A 25352-nucleotide genomic window follows, 5' to 3' on the forward strand; every position below is an offset into this window, starting at 1 on the left:
ATCTGCCGTGGATTCACTCCCGGGGTTAAAAGAACCAGGGCTGAGTGTGATGTGGGGGGTGTCAGAGTTGCTGCAATTTCAGTGCCAGTGACCCTCACTCCCAACCCACAACCCTGTCAGCCCAGCCTTGCCCCCGCTCCTTCCAAGATCTGCAGCACTTGGAGAGGTGCTGGCTATGTGGAGAGGTATTGATCAAAACCCATTGTTCCCTGGGCTCAGCAGAGTCAGAGAGAAAAATAACAGTTTGTGTTAGAGCTGGGGCAGAACCCAGGAGTCCTGGCTTCTAGCCCACCAGCCTCCACTCCCCTCCCAGAGCCAGGAAGAAAACCCAGGAGTCCTGGCACCCATCCCCCTGCTCTGACTCACCAGCCCCCACTCTGCTCCCAGAGCCAGGGTGAGAACCCAGAAGTCCTGGCTCTCAGCCCCCCTCCCATCTTCTCAAGACTTGGGGGTGGGAGGTGGCTGTGGCCCAGGCCTGCCCACTAGAGGCGAGTTCCCTTTAAGACCCCGTGACGCGCGCTGTGATGCATCTGGGCTGAGTGGGGGGGAGCTAAAATCGGGGGGGGGGGGCAGAGCATCAGCCACAGACCCAGTCCCCCCAGCCCCCTCTGTGTCCTAGCCCTGAGCGACTCCAGCTGACCCCCCCGCCTAGCTTCGCCGCTGAGCTCCCCTCCCCCTTCTCCCTTGCTGCCAGCCCCTCCACTGGGAAAGGAGGGGGGCTCCTCCCAGGGAGGGGGGTGAATTTCCTTCACCAGCCGGGCTCTGCCTTGTGTTATTCCCCCCGCTGTGTGATTTTCCCTCTTCTGCCCCCCATCCCTGCATTTCTCCTGCTGCGTCCCCCCCGCTTCTCTGCTCCCCCCGCCTCTCTGCTCCCCCCCCCCCCCACTGCTTGCCTCCCTCCCTCCCCCTCTCGCCCGCCCGCCCCCACCCCACGGCCGCTCTCTGATGCGCTGCGAAATGCGGAGCCTCGCTCCCCGCTAGACCCGGCCCCGGCCCCCGCCGCTCGGCCAGGGGGGGCCCGGCCGCCGGGGAGGGGGGGCCCGGCCCGGAGCCGCCGCCAGAGGTAAGAAGGGGGTGCGGAGGGTGCGGAGAATGTGGGTCTGGGTCTGCGGCTGCCCCCCTCTCGTGGGGCTTTTCATCCCTCCTTCCCCTCCCCCCCCCCCCGCTTCCCGGCCTTCTCCCATAGCCCCCTCCATCCATCCGCCTTTCCCCAGCCCCTGTCTCCCCACATCGCTCCTTTCCCGGCCCTGCTCGCCATAACTCCCGCCCCTCCCCCTTCCCTTCCTCCGGGTTTACCCCTCCACCTGCCCCTGTCTCCATCCTCTCTTCCCGGCCCTCCGCCTCCATTACTCCGCCCCTCCATCCCCCTGCCTCGTCTCCTCTTTGTGGCTCTGCCCCCCCTCCCCGTTTTACTCCCGTCCCCTTCTCTGCCCCCATTCCCTACTCCCCCACTTCCTTCTCTGGGCTTCTGTCCCTTTCTCCCTGCCTCCACTTTGCGATCCTGGTCTTCATCCAGCCCCACACCTGCCCCCTCTGCATCCCACTTTCCAGCCATATCCCTCCACCTGCCCCCTCTGCATCCCACTTTCCAGCCATATCCCTCCACCTGCCCCCTCTGCATCCCACTTTCCAGCCGTATTCCTCCACCTCCCCCCGCATCCTGCCTTCCCAGCCATATCCCTCCACCTGCCCCTTCTGCATCCTGCCTTCCCAGCCATATCCCTCCACTTGCCCCTTCTGCATCCCACCTTCCCAGACATATCCCTCCACCTGCCCCTTCTGCATCCCACCTTCCCAGACATATCCCTCCATCTGCCCCCTCTGTATCCCACCTTTCCAGCCATCTCCCTCCACCTGGCCCCCCTCCATCCTGCCTTTCCAGCTGTATCCCTCCACCTGCCCCTGTTTCCATCCCTCCTTCCCAGCCATATCCCTCCACCTGCCCCTGTTTCCATCCCTCCTTCCCAGCCGTATCCGTCCACCTGCCCCTGTTTCCATCCCTCCTTCCCAGCCATATCCCTCCACCTGCCCCTGTTTCCATCCCACCTTTACAGCCACCCCTGTCTCCATCCTGCCTTCCCTGCCCACTTTTCCTCCATTTCCCCTTTTTCCACTCCCCTCACCCACTGCTTTCTTTCTTTGGCTCTCCTTCAATCTGTCTCTTCCTACCTCATCACCTACCCCCAGCCATTGAAAGACCAAAAGTGTCCCCCACTGTTGAGTGTTCTGCCCCCTGGAATCACCAACCCTCCTCCCCACAATCCTCAACCCTCTCTTCCAAAACCACCAGTCCCACCCTGCCCACTCTCCACTCCTCCACCCTAACGCTGCCTCCTCCCCTCCCCAACTTCCTCTCATCTGCCCCCCCACAACTGCCACTCCATCCCCAGCTATTCACTCCCTCCCTTCCACCCTCAAACATGTCATTTCAAGCCACCCTGACCCTCAGGGGGACCCACACCTGCTAGAGCTCTGAGATCCGCAGAGGGGTTATCTGTTCACCATAGACACCCCTATAATCAGTCCATAAACCTTCTGATTCCTTCATCCCCAGACACATCTGACTGTCTGCCTGAGTGTCTGTCTGTCCCATACCCTCTAACACCCCCTTTCTCTCTCTCTCTCTCTCTCTCTCTCTCCATCTTCCCACTCTATTTTCTTCTGTGTTTTCACTACCCTTTTGCTTCTCCCTGCCCCCATCCCTGGGGAGCCAGGCAGTACAGGGCACCTATGGCAAGGCCATGGGACAATACTGATGGGAGTGCTCTGGGAATTGGGGAAGGGGTGGACAATGCCTCCCAGATCCAAACCTCCCTCACCTCCTGACAAAAGTTCCCAGGCCAGGAAGCAGAAATGTGGGGGCAGTGAGTATGATTGGGCCCAAGGGGCTGAGACCAAGGCTGGAGGGGGAACAAAGCAAGGGAATGGATCAGGGAAAAGAAGGCATGGATAGAGATTCCCGAGCAACAGAGCAGGGGGGTTGGGCACCAGATCTCCTGGGTTCTCTCCCCAGCTCTGAGTGTGGGGGCTGGATGGTTAGAGCAGGGGAGTTGGGCGCCTGGACTTCTGGGTCTGTCCGCAGCTCTTGGGAGTTAGTTAGAATGGAGTGGGACAGCTGGGAGCCAGGGCTCCTGGGTCCTCTTCCTGGTCCTCAGGGATGGCCGGAGTAAAGCAGAATCTCCCTGCTCCGGAACTCCGGTTGCCAGGGAGACACATGGCTACCGGTTCCTATTGCCACAGCAACGGGGCCTTGGCTTTGAGGATGAGAAAAGAGGATGGAATCCATCGTTCACAGCCCCTCCCTGCCCGGCTGCTGCAGTGACACACGGCTGGAGGAACAGGGCTGGGCTGGCAGGAGTGAGGGGCACCGGCAGGGTTGGGAGGAACCTAGGGGTGGGTGGCAGGGGCCGCCAGTTGGGAGTGAGGGGCACTGGCAAGGTTGGGAGTAGCCCAGGTCTGGGTGGCAGGGACTGTAGGTCGGGAGTGAGAGATTCAGCAAGGCCTTTGTTGGGCTTTACATGGTAATGTGTTTAACCCAAGGTATAGCAGGGTGATACCCCAATATTTTCCATGGCCACCCCAGGTAACCATGGGGCTGAGATTGAGGCCCTAGAACCAAATCTCTCAGTGAACCCAGCCCTGCCATACATCTCCACTGAGCCCCTCTGTGTGTCTGACTGTCCTATTGACCCCCCATCTAATCACCCTGTCCAATACTCTCTCTTTCTCTCTCACCCGGCTGGGTATGCATGGCTTGGCCATTGCTCTGGACTGCCTGAATCTCTCTGATGAGACTTGGGCTAATTACCGGTTCCCAGCTCTAATTGCCGGATTCTGAAGCATAAGCACAAAACTCCCCAGTTATTTAATTAAAGCCCTGGTGTAACTGCGGAGGTTGTTGGGAGGGGGGCCAGTGATGTGGAACAGGGCCGTGTCTTGGTGCCAGGATTCCTGGGAGCACAGATACATAATGAGGGGAGATGGGTCTGTGTCTCTATGCCAGGGGGTCCCCTACAGCCCTGTCACTGCCCCATGGCTGAGGGGCAAGGTCTCAGAGGGGTCACTCTGTTAGTCTAACTTTAAAACTCTGTGGTCCTGTGGCACCTTAGAGACTGTCACTGCCCATGACTGAGGGGCTCTCTCACTGAGCCCCACACCCTGGCTTCTATCTTTGCTCTTTGTCAGTTTCCCCTGCAATTAACACGTTCTGGGGATAGGGGGATTTTGGTGGAGGACGGCTTCCCCCTGTCCAGCATCCCCATTCACAGAGCACTCCCATAAGGGTGTTGTCCAATGGCCTTGGCAGAGGCGCCCCATACGGTCAGGTTGCAGGGCCAGAGGGGTCAGCCACTGCCAAGTGCAGGGGGATTGGCAGCTCTATGAGGGGAGCTCTGGGGTGATGCAGTCAGAACAAGGGCTCCCCCAGATCTGCTGCATGCCAAAAGGGGCCTCTTCCCAATTGTGGGTTTTATTTGCAGAGAAAGGGATAAATCCCTGGGATGAGGGCATATGGCAGTCCAAGAAGAATTCGGGTGGTCAAACAGAAGAGCTGGGGAGTGAACCATGAACTGGGGGTTTTCTGTCCTCTTCAGTAGTTAGCGTCAGCTCCTCTTTGTTTTCTTCTATACCTTGTTCCTGCCTATGCCTGCCTCCTTCCCTCCATTGTCCCCACCACTGCCCCATCCCTCTCCGCCCACGCCTGCCTCCTTCCCTCCATTGTCCCCACCACTGCCCCATCCCTCTCCACCCACGCCTGCCTCCTTCCCTCCATTGTCCCCACCACTGCCCCATCCCTCTCCACCCACGCCTGCCTCCTTCCCTCCATTGTCCCCCATACATCCCATCCCTCCGCCCACACCTGCTTCCTTCCCTCCATTGTCCCTCATACATCCCATCCCTCCGCCCACACCTGTCTCCTTCCCTCCATTGTCCCCACAACTGCCCCATCCCTCCCTGCCCATGCCTGCCTCCTTCTCTCTGTTGTTCCCACAACTGTCCCATTCCTCTCCGCCCACACCTGCCTCCTTCTGTCCATTGTCCCTGTCCACCCCCATCCCTCTCTGTTATTTTCTCTCCTGGTGCAGGTGAGGCCCCCATGCTGCGCCCACCCACTGGACCCCTCCCCGCACCACCCCCGACCCATCATGGAACGCAACAGAGCCCCCTGGTGCTGCTAGAGTCCCCTTGCTGAGCCACGCCTGGATCCACATCTCTTTCCACAAGCACCCTCTCCCCACCATGCTGCTCCCTCTTGGTGCCAGCTGGCAGACGGGCGCAGCCGTCCTGCTCTGGGCTGTGGTGCTGGCCAGGGCAGCCAGCGCGCCGAAGCCAGAAGAGAAGCACCCGGTGGCTAGCACCAACTATGGCAAGCTGCGGGGCATGAAAAAGGACTTGAACAACGAGATCCTGGGGCCGGTGGTGCAGTATCTGGGGGTTCCCTACGCCACTCCGCCTGTTGGCGACCGGCGCTTCCAACCCCCCGAAGCCCCAGCCTCCTGGGCCGATGTCCGCAATGCCACGGCCTTCGCCCCCGTCTGCCCACAGAACGTGCACGGGATGCTGCCTGGCATCATGCTACCCGTCTGGTTCACCGACAACCTGGAGGTCGTGGCCGCCTATGTGCAGAACCAGAGCGAGGATTGTCTCTACCTCAACCTCTACGTGCCCATGGAGGACGGTAAGGGGCCAGATTGGAGGGCATGGAAGCACACAGTGGTCTTGGGGCATATTGGAGGTCGATAGAACAGAGAAAGGGACTGGGGCATATTGGGGGATCGATGGCACAGAGAAGGGGGCTGGGGTATATCAGGAGTTCAGTGGCAGAGAGAAGGGGGCTGGGGTGTATCGGGGGTCAGAGGTACAGAGAAGGGGGCTGAGGCCTATCAGAGGGTTGGTGGCACAGAGAAAGAGACTGAGGCGTCTCAGGGATTTGGTAGCACAGAGAAGGGGGCTGAGGTGTCTCAGGGGATCAGTGGTACAGACAAGGGAACTGAGGCCTGTCAGGGGATTTGGTGGCACAGAGAAGGGGGCTGGGGCTTTTCAGGGGATCAGTGGTACAGAGAAGGGGGATGAGGCCTGTCAGGGGGTCGGTGGCTCAGAGAAGGAGGCTTGAGCTTTTCGTGGGATCAGTGGCACAGAGAAGGAGTCTGGGACTGTCGGGAGGTTGGTGGCACAGAGAAGGGGACTATGATGAGTACTGGGGAAGGTCAGTGCCAGGTGATTTGTGGGGGCTGCCATGAGAGAAGGAGCAAGCTACTAACCCCCTTTGTGACCTCAGCGTCTCCCCCAGAGGCCATCTCACTCCTACAGCTGCCACCTACTCTGTGAATGGCTCATGGGGAGACTTTTCACCCCTGTGGCCCCACATCAGAGTCTGGGGGTTCTACCCAGGGCAAGATGGGCATGTGGGGTCCTTCATTACTAGGTGTGGGGGCAGCTTGGAGCACCCAAAGGCAGCACCTCAGACACCTTCATCATGGGGGGATTGAGCTGGTAGCCTCCCACTGGCCCACGGGGGGGGGGGGGTGGGAAGCAAATTGAGGGACCCTCAAATTCCTCCTCCCCTGCTGCCAGTGTTAGGGGCTGAGGGGTGGAGTGAGGGGTCCCTTTGGGTGATGCGGGGCACGATAGGAAATGAGGGGTTACCTGGGATCTCCAGCCCACTCTTCCCCAGTGTGCCAGCCAGTTGCCATGGGGCAAAATGGGGGAGGGATGGAAACATAGGGGGTAAATTAGGGAAACTGAGAGAGAAAAAGGGAGCAGCCACCCACAGGTCCCTTGGACACCCCACTCTCTGCCACTCCCCATTCCTCCTCCCATCACCCCCACAGTCTCCCTAGACACCCACAGCTCCCATCCACACACACCCCCTGACATTCCTTTAAAACCCCTGGTTCCCATCCATCTTAGCCACTGCAGCCTCTCCCAAAGCCCCACATCTCCCCATTGCTTTCCCAGGCCCATCACCCCCTATCCTCTCACCCCCCCTTCACCTCCAAACCTCCCTCAGCTGGTTGGCCACATCTTGGTGCTGGGAGAGATGTCCCTGTGTAATCAGCCATTCTGCCCCAGAGATGGCCGCATCTCAGCACCAGGCAAGGGATCCCTGTGTCACCAGCTGCCCTGCCCCAGAAGTAGCTGCATTTTAGAGCCTGGTGAGGGATCCCCCTATAGTCAATGCATGTGCGAAAGCTGGGTGTGTGTGTGTGTCATTATTTCTGGCATCAATTTATCCTAGGAACAGGTATTGGTGGTGGGATCTAGTAGCCAGGACTCCTGGGTTCTCTCCCCATCTCTGGGAGGGGAGTGGAGGCTAATGGTTAAAGCAGGAATGGGACTGGGAAGGCAGAGTTTCCAGGCTTCCACTGCTCTGCCAATAATTTTTCATCTGTGCCTCAGTTTCTCCATCTTGGGGGATCTTTGCCCTTCCTTTGCCTGTGTAGGTGACAAACTCTTTGAGGTGGGGGTCTGCCTCATGGTGTCTCTGTGCTCTGCGGGGGCCCTGACCTCTGATGGGTGGGGGGTGTGCAGCACCCAGCATGATGGGGCCCTATTGCAGGGGTGGGGAACCTTGATTCTGTGTGCTCCAGGCGCCTTGGAGGCTGGATCCAGGCAAGCTGGGTAGCTGTATCTGGCCCTCAGGCCCGAGGTTTCCCACCCCTTCCCTAAAGGATCCTGTGATACCATTCCCACCCCCTGCAGCCTGTTCCCTTCCCTGGGACTGCCAAGTGTCTTTGGGGGGCCTTGTGGCAGCCTGTTACCCTGTGCCCAATCAGACATGAGCCCCTTATCCCAGTATCCCAGCCCAGTCTGACCCATGGGCCCATCTAGTCCCAGATCCAAGCCCCTCAGCCTGCAACCCAGTCATGCAACTGAGAACTACAAACCCACATGCTGTTTTCCCTGGTAGAGCTTGCACCTGTCCATCCCCATCCACCCCATGCACCTTTATCTATCTATCTATCTATCTATCTATCTATCTATCTATCTATCTATCTATCTATCTATCTATCTATCTATCTATCCCATTTTCCTGTTCATTTCCCATATCTCTGCTCACTAAGAAGGGTTTCAAGGGGTGGGGCACATTCATCAACCTTTTACTGCAGCTCCAAGTCCAGCCCCCATCTCCTTCTAACCACCTTTGACTCAACAGCTGATTTCGGTGTCTGTATCCATTTTTTCTGGGGAAAAAGTGTATTTTGCTTTAATATAGAAATATATATATATTCTTAATAAAATGTTTTTGGTTTTTGGTGTTTTTTCCTTTTTTAAAGCAAAAACAAAGAAAAAAATCTCTTTTTCTTTTTGATCTTTTCTCTTTCTGTCTTTTTTCCCCACTTTCCCAATTTTTCTTTTTTCTTGGTCTTAGGTCCACTCACAAAAAAACGCGACGATCCGACCGGAAACAGTCCCTCGGGAGACGAAGGTATTTTTGGCTGCATGTTTCACAACATTTCTTGCTTTTTTCCCCCCTTCTCCTTTTTTTCTTTCTTTCTTTCTTTTTCTTCCCAAACAAACAACAATAACTCTTTTTTGTGGTTATTTTTTTATCGGGGGTGGTCTCTTTTTCACCCAAATCTTTTTCTTTCTACTTAAAAAAAAGTCTAACGAAGCCCTGCCCCCCCAAAAAAAAATCCAAAACAACAATTGCTATTTTTCCCCCCCCCCTGTTTCTTGATCTTTTGACTTTTTATTTTTTTGGAAAAGAAACTGAATGAAAAACACTGCCCAACAGAGGAATTTGGGTGGAGGGGTGTCTTGTAAAGCTAAGGAGGGGGAAGGTTTCCGGGAGGTATAGAGGGATGTACCCCTAAAATGACCCCTCTTGTTTCCTTCCCTTCCCCCCCAAAGAAAACATTTCTGTGTCGTACTCTGAAAGGGATCTCAGTGGATTTTCCTGTGGGGAGGGGTCTGAAAATGGGTCTATTTAGCTTGGCATCTGGTCTGCTCCCAGATGCCCAAAATCTGGGGGCTCTGGGGGCAAACAGGGGTGTGTGGTACAGGCCAGGGGAGATTGGGCATCTTGTGGAGCAGGGACAATTTGGCTGTGGAATCCAGAGGTGAGGGACTATGGGATGCTGTGAGGGGTAGGAGACCCCAGCAATAAATTAAACTAGTGAATGATCTGCCAATGACTCTGTTAATTGGTCACTGCTAGCAGGAGAATCTACCCTTGTTAATATATTCATACACAGGATTAAAAGGGGGGATTGAGTTTGCAGTTCTGGGGGCTTTGACTGTGTGTGGGGCATGGCTGCAAGACCAGAGACTCCCCCCAAAAAATCCTAGGGGGCTCCCCATTGCAACCCCCCACAGACTCCACCTTACTTGCTCTGCTGTTTCCATCCCCTGCCACCAGGAGACATGCTTGTTTAGGAAGAGGGGGGCTTAGGCAGGGTCGGGGTTATTTGGGGGGAAGGTTTAGAATTTGTGGAAAATGTTGAAGGGGTCAGGGTGGGAGAGATGGTTGAGCAAGGGTGGGGTTCATGTGCAGGTGTTGGGGGCTGGAAAGGCAGGTGTGAACATAGAAGAGTGTGCAAGATGAGGAGTGAGTGTGCACATGTGGCCAGCTGTCCCCAGATGCACATGGCTGACAAAGAGGTGTGTAAGGGCCAGTGTGTGTTTTCGCTAGGTTAGGTGTGTCTACTGGTAGAAGGGGATGGTGGGCATGCACGTGAGTCTAGGGAGGAGAATGTCTCTGCACAGCCAGGTGTGTGTGGCCAGGTATGTGGACCTAAATGGTAAGTGTGTAAGGAGGTGTGAAGGTGTGTGTGCATGTTCGGGATGTATATATGAGTGAGTGTGTGTTAAGTCAGGCTTTCTTTTAGGGCCTGTGCATGTGTGTGTATGTGTGTGTGACGCCAGCCTCTGTGGCTATGTCTACACTGGTGGGTTATTGCATAAGAACATCTTGCGCAAGAGTTCTTGTACAAGAACTCTTGTGCAAGAAAACGTCCACATTGCCATGTGCGTGCTGTGCTTTTGTGCAAGAGCAACCATGGCAGTGTGGATGCTGTCTTGCGCAAGAAAGCTCTGATGGCCATTTTAGCCATAGGGATTTCTTGCACAAGAAATCCCTGCTGAGCGTCCACACTGCCCTCTTGCACAAGAGCTCCTGTGCAAGAGGGCTTACATCTGTTAAAAAAAGAATGTAGCTCTTGCGCAAGAAGCCCTCTCTTATCACGCCGTACTGTAAATCTTCTTGCGGGAGAGCTGTGGGCTGTGTTGACGCTTTCCGGAAGAACGTCCATTCTTGCACAATAACCCACCAGTGTAGACATAGCCTATGTGTGAATGTGGATCTATGAACATGACTGCCATAGTTGCAGTGCTGAGCTGTTGTGTTGATAGCTGCAGGAGGTGTGGATTTATTGTGTCTATAACTGAAATGTGGATGTGGATGAGGTAGTTGTGTTTACAGTTTTAGATGTGTGTGTGTTTGAATGCTTGTATTTCCAGGCAGTTGATATGTTGCAGATATGTTGTGTCTACATGTGAAGTGTGTTTAGGTCTGGGAATGAATTGTTTTGTTGAAAATTGCAGAGCTATGTTTGTGTGTATTGTTGCATCTATAAATAAGTAGCAATGTGGGTAAGTGAACATTGAGGTGTTTGTATTGAAAGATGCGTGTTGTAAGTGGCAGTGCGGTTAGTTGTGTATCAACAGACATGTAAATAGTTAAGTGCGTTGTTGTGTCTATATGTGTGACTGGATGGGTGTGTATCTGTGTGTAGATGTGTGCATTCTTTATATAAGTGAAGCACATTTAGATGTGTGCAGGAATCCTTGGGTTGACACGGATGTGTGTTTTGTGTGTGTTTGTGGATTGTGTCTACAAGTGTGAGTGTGCACAGCATATGTGCTGATAGGTGCTGTGTGCATGTGTGAGAGTGCCCCTTCCTTGGTTGCTGTTAATTTCCACTGGGGATGTGTATTTGCTGTGAATATGGTGAGGTGTGCAGGTAGCTGCAGCTGTGTGGGCATATGGGGTTGTGCATAGAGGACGAGTGTGCAAGGAGTTGGCAGTTGTACAAGAGCCTGCTGTGCTTCAAAGAGGTGTGTGAAGATGGCTCTGTGTGTGAGAGAGAGAGAGGAGCCGGGAGTGTGCAAAGGGGTCCATGGGCATGTGAGAGTGCTGATGGGTGTGTAACGACAGCAGAGTGTGGTTGCTGGGGGTCAAGGGAACCTCAGTGCTTATGAATGGTGGTGTGCGAAGGCACTTGGAGGCGCAAAAAGGCATCTGTGAATGAGCTAAGTGGCGGGTGCACTGAGGGCTCCTATGTGAGCAACAGCATCCGTGACTTGGCAGGGTAAGTGTGCAACATAGGAGGTGTGTGTGCCAGGTCATTTGTGTGTGTGTACGCCAGGTGCTCAGGGTGTGTGCAGATGGTTAAATATCATGCAAAGCAACTGCTGAGTGTGCACCGAGTGTGCACCATGCTTGGCACAGGCATGAGTGGCCCTGTGAATGTGCAATGGGATTAATGGAAGGCTCTCAAAGAGGTCAGCATGGTCCAGGTTTGCATGAGAGGTTCTGTCCATGCATCAGGAGCTCTGTGGCTGGTGCAAAGGACTCAGGGAGGGTGCAAAGACCTGGGTTTCATTGAACTGGTGAGTGTGAAAGGGGCTGTGAAGGATCAGTGTGCAAGAGGTCCTGGGCCTGTGTGTGAGGGACTCAAGGAGTGTACAAGGGAGTTCTCCTCTGTGCAAAGGTGTCTATAAGGGGCTCAGTGCATACACAAGGGGCTCCAGGAGTGTATGAGGGACTTCACATAAGTTCAAGGAGCACCACATTCGTAAATGGTCACTGAGTGTGCAAGGATATCAGGAGATGTGCCAGGGGCCACGTGACTTGTATAAGGGGCTTTTGGTATATGTGCCAGGGGAGAGATGAGTGTGCAAAGGTCATAGAGAGGCAATGTGTATGTGCAAGGGGTGGACAAGTGTGCAAGGAATTCAGGGTGTGAAGGGCTCAGTGTGTGCAAGGACCTCTCTGTGCTGAGTGCAAGGAGCTCTGCAGGTGCAAGGTGACTGATGTGTGTGCAATATATTGCTGCATGTGCAACAAGGTCAGTGAGTGTGCAAGGGCCTGGTGCATGTGCAAGGGGGTCCCGAGTCCCCCGTCTTGCCCTGGCTCCTCCAATCCCCCTACGGAGACAGGCTGGGGGGAGGGGCTGCACGGCAGACGCTAATTAAGGCCTCTGTGCGTCTAATTAACGCTCTCCATTGGCACAGAATTAATTAGGCCCCAGGTTGCCATGGAGATGGGACGTGACCTAGAAAAGAAAACCAAAATTGGGGGGTGGATTTGAATGTTTCCGTTACAGCGGGACAGGCTCCAGGTGGTGACCTCTGACCCCAGGGGAGTCCTGGCCTGAGAAAAGCTTTGGCCACCTGGATCACCTGACCCTTGACCCCCACTTGTGACCTTTCCAGGGTGTTCCCCCCCCCCCCAATAGCTGAGACTCAAAGAAATCATGGTTGACCTCTTACCTTTTCTGACCCCAGTGGGTACCTCTGACCCTATGGCTCTTTGACCTCCCAAAATCCCAGAGCTCAGACCCCAAGGAATATCCAACCCATTGATGCCTGCAACCCCCAGTGACTTCTGATCCCTAGAAACATTGGCACATCTTATTGCTTGACCTCTGACTCTTGCTGACCTCTCTGACCCTTGACCCACCATATTGTTGGCTTCTGATCCCCGTGAACTTTGACCCTAGGCATCCTTTGACACCCTTGACTGCTCTGACACCCAGAGACATCAGTGATTTGTGACTTTTGACCCCATTGGCCTCTCTCACCCCTGGGCCCATGTCCTTTGACCTCCATCCAATGCTTATTAATGGTTTGTGACCTTTGGCCTTTGTTGACCTCTCTACCCTCTGGCCCTCAAGAATCTTTGACTTCTGACACCCTACTGACCTCTCTGACCCCTGATCTTCCAACATCATTAATCTCTGTAACCCCCTTCCTTCTGATTCCATTGACCCCTTTGTCCTCAATGATTTGTGACTTCTGACCCCTGGGATCTTTGAAAGGTGGCAAAAATTGCAGCTGCTGCTAATCTGCTCAAGATAGTGAAGGACAAAGCATATTGTGAAGAGCTTCAAAAGGATCTCACAAAACTAGGTGACTGGCCAACAAAATGGCAAATTAATTTTAATGTTGATAAATGCAAAGCAATGTACATTGGAAAACATAATCCTAACTATACATAAAAAATGATGGGGACTAAATTCTCTCTTACCACTGAAGAGAGAGATCTTGGAGTCACTATGGATAGTTCTCTGAAAACATCCACTCAATGTGCAGCGGCAGTCAAAAAAACAAACAGTATGTTAGGAATTATTAAAAAAGTGATAGAGAATAACGCAGAGAATATCTTTTTACCTCTATATAAATCTGTGGCACGCCCATGCAGATGTGGTCACCTCCTCGCAAAAAAGATATCTTGGCATTAGAAAAAGTTTAGAAAAGGGCAACATTAGGTTTTGGAACAGGTCCCATATGAAAAAACATTAAAAAGACTGGGACTCTTCATCTTAGAAAAGAGGAGACTAAGGAGGGATATGATCGAGGTCTATAAAATCATGACTGATGTGGAGAAAGTGAATAAGGAAACATTATATCTCGCTCCCATAACATAAGAGCTACGGGTCACCAAATGAAATTAATAGGTAGCAGGTTTAAAACAAACAAAAGAAAGTTTTTCTTTATGCAACACGCTGTCAATCTGTGGAACTCCTTGCCTGAGGATGTTGTGAAGATCAGGACTTTAACAAGATTAAAAAAAGAACTAGATAAATTCATGGATGTCCATCAATACTTCATTAGCCAGGATGGTTAGGAATGGTATCCCAGCCTCTGTTTGTTATGGGCTGGAATTGGATAACAGGAGAGGGATCACTTGATGATTCCCTGTTCTGTTCATTCTCTCTGGGACATCTGGCTTTGGCCACTGTCTGAAAACAGGACAATGGGAAATGGATCTTTGGTCTGACACAGTCTGGCCGTTCTTATGTTCTTACGTTTATCCCTCTATCTCCGAGGGGCCTGGGATCCCCCATGACCTCTCACCCCAACCTCATTGGCCCTACAGACCCCTGACCTCTCCTGGGGATCTCTTTCGCACAGCGCTCCACTCCAGACCTTCCCATCTCCATGTCTGTGGGAGGCAGTGGTTTGGCAGGGCTGGAAGGAAGGCATGGGGCAGAACGGGGGTCTGAGATGAGGAAGTGGAGGGACAGAGACCCCCGTTCTGTGGGGCTGCAGTAGAGAGGAGAGAGCAGAGAGCATGGGGGGATAGGAAGTGAGGGGTATGCTGGGGTGGGGGGCTGAGTTGCATGGGGGGGTCTCTCTGGGGCTCCTGGGAGTCTCTATGGAGCTGCAGCGGAAGGACGGATAGGATACAGGTGGGGAGTCTGAGATAGGCATGGCGGGAGGTCATGGGTGCCTGGGTTCTTCAGGGAAGGGATTAGGGGACAGGGGTGATGGAGGGAGGTATCTAGTGGGGGTTTGGGGTGCAATGGGGGTGATCAAGGAGGCTGGGAGGCAGTAGGATCTTATTTGTTTTTTAAGGGGACAATGGCAGCTGCCAATCCCCACCCTTCCAGAGAGGCCCCTCATCCCTCCAGACCCCCCACCATTCTGGTCTGGGAAAATAAGGTTCACTGTAGCCCCCCAAGAGAATGGGCTTTGGGAGTCAGCTACATTCATAGGTGGAGGAAGTGGTCTCTAGTGACACTGCCTCTCTCTCTGTGCCCCCTTGCTCTGTGCCTCTTGCTCTCTCTGTGCCCCCCTCCTCTCTGTGCCCCCTGGCACTCTCTATGCCCCTCCCCCACTCTCTGTGCCCCGCTTTTTGTGCCCACAGATATCCGGGACAGTGGAAAGAAACCAGTGATGCTTTTCCTCCATGGCGGCTCCTACATGGAGGGGACAGGGAACATGTTCGATGCCAGTGTGCTGGCTGCCTATGGCAACGTCATTGTGGTCACCATGAACTACCGCCTGGGGGTGCTGGGTAAGGACCCCCAGAGCTGTCCTGGAATCCCAGCCCCCTCAAGTCACACACCCCCCTTGGATACCATCCCCTCCTCAAGTTTCACCCCTGGGATGCCAGCCCCCCCATCTCACCACCTAGGATTCCAGTACCCCCAAGCTACAGCCCCGGGGATCTCAGCCCCACCAGGCTACACCCCTGGGGATGCCAGACTCCCCAAATCTCACCCCAGGAATGCCAGCTTCCCCCAAGTCACACACCCCTGGAGTCCCAGCCCCCCAAGTCTCACCCCTTGGGATGCCAACCCCCCAAGTCACCCTTCTGGGATACCTGCCCCCCCAAGCTACAGCCCCTGGGATGCCAGCCCCCCAAATCACACACCCATGGGATGCCAGCCCCCCCAAGTCACCCGCGCTGGGATGCCAGCCCCTCCAAATCACCCCTCCGGATCCTAGCCCCCCCGGTCACACCCCCTCTGGGATCCTAGCCCCCCCAGGTCACACCCCCTCTGGGATGCCAGCCCCCCATGTTACCCCCTTGGATGCCAGCCCTGAGTCCCCCTGGGCTGCCCCCCTCAGTTCCTGCTCCCCCCGAGTCATCCCCCATGGGATCCCAGCCCTGTGCCCCTCCCAGAGCTGCCCCCAGGTCCTGGGCCCCATAAGACACCCTCAAGGATCCTGGCCCCACAGCCCACCAGAGCCACCCGCTCCGCCAAGTCACCTCCCCTCCAGATTCTGCCCCTCAGGATCCTGGCTCATAGCTCCCACTCTGAGCTGCACTCCCCCCAAAGATCATAGCTCCCTCTCCAAGCTACCCCCCACAAGGCTGCCTGTCCCACATCTTCCCCTGAGCTGCCTGCCTGTCCAGGATCCTCCCCCTCCCCAGCTCCCCAGACCACCCCCATACTGGCCCCCTGTCCCTCTGAGCCATCCCATTGCCAGGATTCCTCTTATCCCACAAAGCACCTCCCCCAGGGATCCTGGCCCTGCACCCTAGATCCAGCCCTATGGGTATCCCCCCAAATCCATTGCTCCTTGAGCTCTCTGCTCCCCTACCCAGTAACCCTCCAAATCTGCCTCAAAATTATTATGTCCCCCCAGTACCCCACATGCACAGTGGAGGTGGAGCAATTTCAAAGGAAGCCTCAAAGGGTTAAACTCAAAATGCCCTCCATTGGGGGTTGTTTCTTCAGTGCCAGGTGTCAGGGAAATGCCCTAAAATCTGTTGAAATTACCAGCAAATAGGAAAGAGCTCTTTTCCTCTGGGGCGGGGCGGCCAGTTACACAGGGACCCTTCGCCCACCGCTGAGATGCAGCCACTTCTGGGGCAGAGTAGCTCCTAACCCCAGTGTCTGTCTGTCTGTCCTTATCCCTCAGGATTCCTGAGCACCGGTGACCAGTCAGCCAAGGGGAACTACGGGCTCTTGGACCAGATCCAGGCCCTGCGGTGGCTCAACGAGAACATCGGGCACTTTGGGGGGGACCCTGAACGCATCACCATCTTCGGCTCCGGTGCTGGTGCCTCCTGCGTCAACCTGCTCATCCTTTCTCACCACTCGGAAGGTACCAGCAGGGCCGGCTTTAGGCCAGTTCGCCCAATTCCCTGGAATCACGCCCCGCGCCCTAAAACCAGAGGGCTCCTGCTCTCTCTGTGCCCCCCAATTTTTGCTCAACCAAAATTATTTGTGTGTGGTTTTTTTTTTTTTGGTCAACAAAAAATTCCCGGCTGCCGGGGCCCCGTTGAAACGGTTCGAAATGGGCCCCGCACTTCCTAAAGCCAGCCCTGGGTACCAGCTCCCCTCGCCAGCCAGTGCATGCTCTGGGCAGAGTGGGAGCCGGCACCCCCTAGAGGAGAGGCCTCTGCCCCATTTCCACCCCCCACCCCACCCCCGAGCCAGCCAGTCCTTACCCTGGAGCCAGGCGGGAGCCAGCACCCTCTAGAGGGGACAGGCCCCTATTTATCTATGCATCCATTACCACACACACAGGTATGTCCTGCACTTTCTCTCTCTGACTTGATCCCTCCCCATAGGTCTCTTTCAAAAGGCCATTGCCCAGAGTGGCACGGCCATCTCCAGCTGGTCAGTCAACTACCAGCCGTTGAAGTACACCCGCATGCTGGCTTCCAAGGTGGGCTGCGATCACCTGGACACCAGTGAGACGGTGGATTGCCTCCGCCGAAAGCCATACCGGGAGCTGGTCGACCAGGACATCCAACCAGCCCGCTACCACATCGCCTTCGGCCCCGTGGTGGATGGAGATGTGGTGCCGGACGACCCAGAGATTCTTATGCAACAGGGGGAATTCCTCAACTACGACATCTTGATCGGAGTGAACCAGGGTGAGGGGCTGAAGTTCGTGGAGGACTCAATGGAGAACGAAGACGGAATCTCCGCCAGTACCTTCGATTTCACCATCTCCAACTTCGTGGACAATCTCTACGGCTACCCGGAAGGGAAGGACATCCTACGAGAGACCATCAAGTTCATGTACACTGACTGGGCCGACCGGGACAACGGCGAGATGCGGCGGAAGACCCTGCTGGCGCTCTTCACTGACCACCAGTGGGTAGCGCCGGCAGTGGCCACAGCCAAGCTCCACGCCGATTATCAGTCACCGGTCTACTTCTACACCTTCTACCATCACTGCCAGACTGACACCCGGCCTGAGTGGGCTGATGCTGCCCATGGCGATGAAATCCCTTACGTCTTCGGGGTGCCCATGATCGGCGCCACTGACCTCTTCCCCTGCAACTTCTCTAAGAATGACGTCATGCTGAGCGCTGTGGTCATGACCTACTGGACCAACTTCGCCAAGACAGGGTGAGTGGCCAGAGGGGGCACGGAGCAGCATGGAGGCTGGTGGGGAAATGGGGAAGTAAGAGAAAGGGAGGGCCATGAAGGTGGGAGTTGGCATGGGGAGCTGTGAAGAGCCTGTACGGAAGCAGGGAGGCAGGGGAGGATGTTGAGAATGGTGGGTAGGCAGAGGAAGGGATAGAGAAATAAATGGGAGGCTGAGGTGTGTGGGGAACGGATGGATGGATGGAGGGGATGGATGGATGGGGTGGAAGTGAGTGGGTGGCTGGATGGATGGATGGGGGGTTGAATGTCCGTGGTAATGCATTGCATTCATATCTCTTTGGAAGATCAGGTGCTCTTCAGAAGCACACACACACACAGGCTGTGTCTACACTGGCATCCCTTCCAGAAAAGGGATGCTAATGTAGCACATCGGAATAGCAAAATCCGCGGGGGATTTAAATATCCCCCGCGGTATTTGCAATAACATGGCTGCCGCTTTTTTCCGGCTTGGAGATAAGCCGGAGAAAAGCTCCAGTCTAAACATGATTGTCTGGAAAATAAGCCCTTTTCTGGAGGATCTCTTATTCCTACTTCAAAGTAGGAATAAGAGATCCTCCGGAAAAGGGCTTATTTTCCGGTGAATCACGTCTAGACTGGCGCTTTTCTCCAGCTTATTCCCAAGCCGGAAAAAAGCGGCAGCCATGTTAATGCAAATGCCGCGGGGGATATTTAAATCCCCCGCGGATTTGCCTATTCCAAAGTGTCTAATCTGCATCCCTTTTCCGGAAAAGGGTGCAGTGTAGACACAGCCACACAGTTCTACCCAGACCTGATCTACCCCATCCACAAATGCCCTTGTCTCCTCTGCCCCATTTCCCTCCAAACGACCCCTCCTAACTCCATCTCTCCTCCCTGCAGGGACCCCAATCAGCCAGTGCCACAGGACACCAAATTCATCCACACCAAGCCCAACCGCTTCGAGGAGGTGGTGTGGACCAAATTCAACGCCAAGGACAAGCAGTACCTCCACATCGGCCTCAAACCCCGGGTGCGCGACAACTACCGGGCCAACAAGGTGGCTTTCTGGCTGGAGCTGGTGCCTCACCTCCACCACCTGCACGACCCCGTCTACACCTCCACCACCACCCGTGTCCCACCTTATGGCACCCGCTGGCCCCCTGGCTCTCGGGCAGGGCCCAGCACCACCCGCCGCCCCTTCCCCACCCTGCCGCCAGATGAGGACGAGGTGGACGATGGCCGGCGTTACGCCCCCTTCCCGGGGGACTCACGGGACTACTCTACCGAGCTGAGCGTTACTGTTGCTGTAGGGGCCTCCTTGCTCTTCCTCAACATCTTGGCCTTTGCTGCCCTCTACTATAAGCGGGACAAGCGGCACGAGTTGCGTGGGGGCGGCGTGGCAGGCCGGCGGCTCAGCCCCCAGCGCAACACTGCCAACGACTTGGTGCATGGGGGTCAGGAAGAGGAGCTCATGTCCCTGCAGATCAAACACTCAGAGCACGACGCTCATGACCTAGAGCCGCTGCGACCTCATGACATCCTGCGCCCGGCCTGCCCTCCCGACTATACCCTGGCTCTGCGCCGGGCACCAGACGACGTGCCCCTGATGACGCCCAACACAATCACCATGATCCCCAGTACCATTACGGGAATGCAGGCCCTGCACCCATTCAACACCTTCCCCACTGGGCACAACAACACCCTGCCTCACCCTCACTCCACCACCCGGGTATAGTTTCCTCTCCCACCCCAGCCACGGGGATATTGCGGTGAAGGGACAGGACTCTCCTCTCTGCCCAGCCACCCACCCCTGACCACAAAGCGGGGGAGGGGGAGGGAGAAGATGTGGCATCTTTTGTGTGCCATGCCGCCGGGATTTGGGGGGGGGGGGATGTTTTATATAATAATTAGGGGAAGGGTGCAGACAGAGATTGTAGGAGGCTATCTCCCACGCAAGATGAGATTCAACCGGTTCCTTACGCATGGACCGTGGGAATACCCCGTGTCCTTCCCTATGGGATGTCAGCACTGGGGTGGGGGGCATTGGAGAGGGACTGTCTGTCCTTTGTTTATGTTGGATGGACAGTGGAGAGGCCCACCGCCCTTCCAAACACAGTAGCTGCATCGGGGAGTAATGGAAAGACCTGCCACTACTTTGCTTCTCTTAGATGGATGATGGAGACACCCAATGTCCTTCCTATTACAGTCTCAGCACTGACCGGTGCTGGAGAAAAACCGACTGTTATTAATTCACCTTGAATGGATGATGGAGAGATGCCGACACCCTTCCTCATCTGGTAAGAGTGTGGGAAGGTGTTGGAGAGGGACTGTCCATTCTTCGTTCATCCCAGATGGGTGGTGGAGACCTCCAAGACCCTTCCCAATGCCATATCAACACTGGAGGCTAGCAGAGAGAAATTGTCCATCCTTTGTTCATCCTGGATGGATGGTGGAGACCTTCAAGACCTGTCCCAATGCCATATCAACACTGGAGGCTAGCAGAGAGAAATTGTCCATCCTTGATTCATCCTGGATGGATGGCGGAAACCTCCAAACCCTCCCCTATACCATATCAATATTGGAGGTTAGCGGAGAGTAATTATCCGTCTTTCATTCACCTTGGATGGATGATGGAGACATCCAATATCTTTCCCAGACAGTGTCAGCAATGGAAGGTTTAGAAAGAAACCAACCATTCTTCACTCATCTTGGATCAATGGCGGAGAGACACATGCAACATCCTTCCCAATGCATGAGTGCTGAATGGTGTTGGAGAGAAACCGACCATCCCTCACTTATCCTGAAGAGGTGGTGGGAATGCCAACACCTTTCTCAATGTAGGACTGGAACTGTACAGGGTTGGAGAGAAACCAAACATATTTCTCTCACCTTGGCTGGATTACAGAGATGCTCAATGATTTTCTCAATGTAGTATAGGCTCTAGGAGGTATCTGAGAGAAGCCAGCAGCCCATACTTTATCTTGGCCGGATTATGGAGATACCCAAAGTTCTACTTAGAATGGCATCAGCACCAAAGTGTTGGAGAGAGCACAACCATCCCTTAATCCTCTTGGGGTAAGGCAGAGAAACCAGCGTCTTTCCCATTGCGGATTTGGCAGTATAGGATGTTTGAGAGAAAGCAACTGTCCTTCGCACATGATGGAGAAGCCAATGCTCCCCCCATCCACCCACCCTCTGCCACCACTTCTAGAAGGTTCCAGAGGGGAAACCAGCTGCCATATGGAGGCCATAAATGGGGGAAAATTATACCTGGAAATTGTGTGTGTGGGAGTTCATTCTACTCATTTTTTCCAAGCCAAACTTTGAATGTATCGACAACTGGAGATTCAATTTTTGGGGGTGAGGGAGGGTTGGGAATGGGAGTGTGGGTTATTTTTTTAATGACTAAGAGACATTTTTGGGGGGGAATGGAATGGGAAAACTGTTTAAAAAAAGATGCATTTGCATGATCCAAACCTGATAAATGTTGACAAAATAGGGGAGGAAATGTGAAAAAAAGAATGAACAGGGAAGGGGAAGCAGAGAGTGGAGTTGATCCATCCTCTTAATCCCTCCTCTCATCTCTGTCTCTTCACCTATGCCTGCCACTCTGCCCAAATCAGAGCTTCCCTCTCTCTGTTCCTCCACTGGCTGCGCTGCGGTCCGCATCTCTTGTTCCAGCCCTGCTGACTGTGCCAAATCCCCTCCTGCCCTACGCCCCTCCCCCTTCCCCAGAAACAAGGGAATGAGCTAATGAAAAAGTGCCAAACAGTCTGAGAGAGAGTTTTTTTGCCTGGCAGGGGCAGGGAGCTGGGAATCATGTTACCCCCATAGAGGGACGTCTCAGAGGCAGGGTAGCTGTCGGGGGCAGTCAGCAGGAGAAAAGGGGAGAGGTGTTGGATGTGAAGGTGAGCGTGAGACCCTCATGTATCCAAAGAGGGTCAGCGTGGGAGGGGGGACACAGCTTTGCACTTGAATTGTGAACAAATGGTACTAGAGCCCTGAGCTAGCCACCTGTCTGCTCTTTCTAGCCATCTCTACTGTCATGTGTGCATACATATCTTTCTAGCTGCTCGTCCATCTGTCCTTCCTCATGACATCTGTCTCTCTAGCCGCTCTTTCCCATACATATCTATCTATCTATCCCCATACTTATCAGTCTGTCTGCACACCCATATGTACTAATGTATCTATCTGCTCTTTCCCATATTTAGCTAGTCAGCCAACCAGCCCACTCTATCCTTACATATCTATTCATTACCATATCTAGCTCTCCATCCATCCCCAACCATATGTATCCATCTTTCTGTATGTCCACCCATTTCCATGCATGTCTTCCCATCCCCACAATCTTTCCATCCCTCCCCATGCATATCAGTCCATTACTATATCAGTCTAGGTCAGGGGTGGGGAACCTCGGGTTCAGGGGCTGAATGTGTCCCTTGGCTTGCCTGGATCTGGCACCTGAGGCTCAGGGGCCCCCCAGCATTGGGGAGCCTGTGCTGACACTCCAGGTCCCCTACTGCATCACTGCTGGGCTGGAGCACACAAAATCTACTAGCCTAGGTGTCCCTAGGCTCCTGTGTGTGAGGGGAATGTGGGGGAGTGTCTTTGCTGCTTCTCAGTCAGGAGCCACCTCAGGGTATGTCTACACTACCCTCCTAGTTCGAACTAGTAGGGTAATGTAGGCATACCGCACTTGCAAATGAAGCCCGGGATTTGAATTTCCCGGGCTTCATTTGCATAAGGGGGAGCCGCCATTTTTAAAACTCCGCTGGTTCGAACCCCGTGCAGCGCGGCTACACGGGGCACGAACTAGGTAGTTCGAACTAGGCTTCCTAGTTCAAACTACCGTTACTCCTCGTGAAATGAGGAGTAACAGTAGTTCGAACTAGGAAGCCTAGTTCGAACTACCTAGTTCGTGCCCCGTGTAGCCGCGCTGCACGGGGTTCGAACCAGCGGGGTTTTAAAAATGGCGGCTCCCCGCTTATGCAAATGAAGTTCAAATCCCGGGCTTCATTTGCAAGTGCGGTATGCCTACATTACCCTCTAGTTCGAACTAGGAGGGTAGTGTAGACATACCCTCAGTGAGAAGTTTGGGGGGGGGGTTTGGTTTTGTTTCTTACTTCTCACTTGTGTGTGGCCCCTGACTGATTTTTCTGTGGGGGTATGTCTACACTACCCCCCTAGTTCGAACTAGGGGGGGTAATGTAGTCATACGGAGTTGCAAATGAAGCCCGGGATTTTCCCGGGCTTCATTTGCATAAAGCCGGCCGGCGCCATTTTTAAATGCCGGCTAGTTTGGAACCTGTGCTGCGCGGCTACATGCAGCATGGACTTGCTAGTTCGGATTAGGCTTCCTAGTTCGGATTCGGCACGGGGTCCGAACTAGCCAGCATTTAAAAATGGCGCCGGCCGGCTTTATGCAAATGAAGCCCAGGAAATCCAAATCCTGGGCTTCATTTGCAACTCCGTATGACTACATTACCCTCCCTAGTTTGAACTAGGGGGGTAGTGTAGACATACCCTGGGTTAGTGGCCCCTGACCCAAAAAAGGTTCCCCACCCCTGGTCTAGATACACACTTTCTTTCCGTCTCTGAGTCTCCCCTTCTTTCCCCTTCCCACACTGGGGCACAAGATCGAGGACAGAACCCAGGTCACTCTGTCCTCCCAACACCCAGCTTCAAGTGCCCCGGCCTTTTCATCACTCTCCACCCTGGAAAAGGCCCCCAGCACCAACCTCAGAAAGCAACCCCTGAAGAGAGGCAGACGGGGACCGAGAGCAGGAGGGAGAGAATGCCTCAATCAAGAAGCACATTGTTTATTGCCTCCCTGGTCTCTGTGTCTCTCTGACTGACGCAGACCATCTTTTTGTGAGGAAAGCAGGACAATGAACGAGTGGTAGGAGGGATTGGACGCCAGGCAAGGAGGTCTCCTGACCAAAAAAGCCATCCTGGAAATCTGTCCCTCTTTGCTTTCTGTCTGGTTTTCATTTTTTTAATATGTCTGTACAGGAGATTTTGTTTGTTAAATACATTTTGTAAAATGTGCCAAATTCAGCAACTTTGGGGTGGCCAGAGAAGAGGAGGCTCTGTTTTCTGTAGGGGTATATTTTTCTGGAAGGGTTGCTTTCTTTTGCGGCATGAGTTGGCTGAGCCTCATGCTGTGCATGCCACGGAGTGTAACTCTATTCTGGGGACAGCTGCTTTTCCGGCAGGAAGACATCCCGGGGCATGTTTCTGACCTCCCTCAATGGCCTTATGCAGTTGCCAAATGACGCTCAGTCTCCTCCTCCTGTCTTGTCTTTGGACAAGCACTTGTTCGGTTCCCAAATCCAAGATGGCTGCCCCAGGCAGTGAAAGCCAAGATGACCACCAATGCCATCCAACCCTAGAGGGCTGCCAGTGTGGTGAATTCCAAGATGGCTGCCCAGGTGCTGAAATCCAAGATGGCTTTCACTGTGGCTGATGACTGATGCTGGCCAAATTCCAAGATGGCCACTGATGAGGGACTTCCTTTTCTTAAATCCAAGTTGGCTGCCTGGGGACGGGCCTTTTCCTCATCAACAATCCAACATGGATGCCTGTGGCACATTTTGGGCCATCCGTGGGGCCCGCAGCATTCTCAAAATCTGGTCCAGCCCGTGTAGGCAACCTGTGGTCTACCATCAAAGAAGGCTACTAGTAAGCTCTTGTCATATTAATGTTCAACATGGCTGCCATGGAGGGCTCTTTCCCTGGCCTAAGGTCATGATGGCCACAATCCCAGCTCTTTGCTTGGCCTACAGTCAAGATGGCTACCAAGGCAATTTCTTCCTTAGCCTACAGTCAAGATTGTAACCACGGCAGCCCTTTGCCTGATCTACTGTCAAGATGGCCATCATCTTCAGCCTACAACCCAGATGGTCACCAGAGACACCAAACACCCCTTCCCCAGGCAGCATGGGGAGCAGTTGTCCCATATCCTCTTATTGTCCCCCCAAGAATCAGAGAGCATCTATTTTTATTCCTGATACTCCAGGGAAGGGGAACTATTTTGGGGGAAACCCCACCCCTGCCCCTGCCAGCAAGAGACCCTGAGACTTTGGAACCCCACCTCTTGAACCAGGATCAAAGGAGACAAAAGACTCAACAAGGGGACTTTTTTTTGGCAGTGTCTGTACAATGCATAACTCCCTCCTGGGGGAATGGCTGTGTGTGCCCCTCCCACCTTAACAGCACAGACCTGGGGGGAAGAGCCATGAGGTGCGGGGGCAGAGCTGGGGGAGCGGGGAGCTGTACACATTTTTAAAACATTGCAAGAGATGAAACTTATTGTAAATATAAAATCAAAAAAGTTTAAAATGTTGGACTTGGCTCACGGTGACCACCCCATGGGGCTCCCTGCATCCCTTGGGCTCCCCCAATTCTTAGCCACCCACCCCTCCCTCTGCAGAGCTTCCTCTTCCCAGCCTTCCTCACCTGCATATCCCAGAGCCCCCTCCTCCTGGTCCCCCTCCTCTGTCCCCCCACCTGCCCCTCTGGGCCTTC

General features: G+C 54.2%; 1 protein-coding gene across 6 annotated transcripts; it reads left to right on the plus strand.

The window, feature by feature from the left end:
- The first annotated feature begins 908 nt into the window (after window positions 1–908).
- On the plus strand, window positions 909–22492 carry NLGN2 (neuroligin 2). 6 transcript variants are annotated; one of them, XM_075907087.2, is made up of 8 exons: window positions 909–1063; window positions 5085–5677; window positions 8372–8428; window positions 14876–15025; window positions 16381–16566; window positions 17036–17825; window positions 18723–19551; window positions 19991–22492. In XM_075907087.2, exons 2-8 carry the CDS (start codon window positions 5239–5241, stop codon window positions 20069–20071), a joined length of 2532 nt encoding a protein of 843 aa, XP_075763202.2. In that variant the 5' UTR covers window positions 909–1063; window positions 5085–5238; the 3' UTR covers window positions 20072–22492. The 6 variants fall into 6 exon arrangements, with proteins under 6 accessions (XP_075763202.2, XP_025043999.3, XP_025044001.3 ...); XM_025188214.3 differs by lacking the exon at window positions 909–1063 and adding an exon at window positions 3369–3540; XM_025188216.3 differs by lacking the exon at window positions 909–1063 and adding an exon at window positions 3380–3521.
- The last annotated feature ends 2860 nt before the right edge of the window (window positions 22493–25352 follow it).

Source organism: Pelodiscus sinensis, chromosome 22, assembly GCF_052426305.1.
Source record: "Pelodiscus sinensis isolate ZL-2025 chromosome 22, ASM5242630v1, whole genome shotgun sequence".
NCBI lineage: Eukaryota > Metazoa > Chordata > Testudines > Trionychidae > Pelodiscus > Pelodiscus sinensis.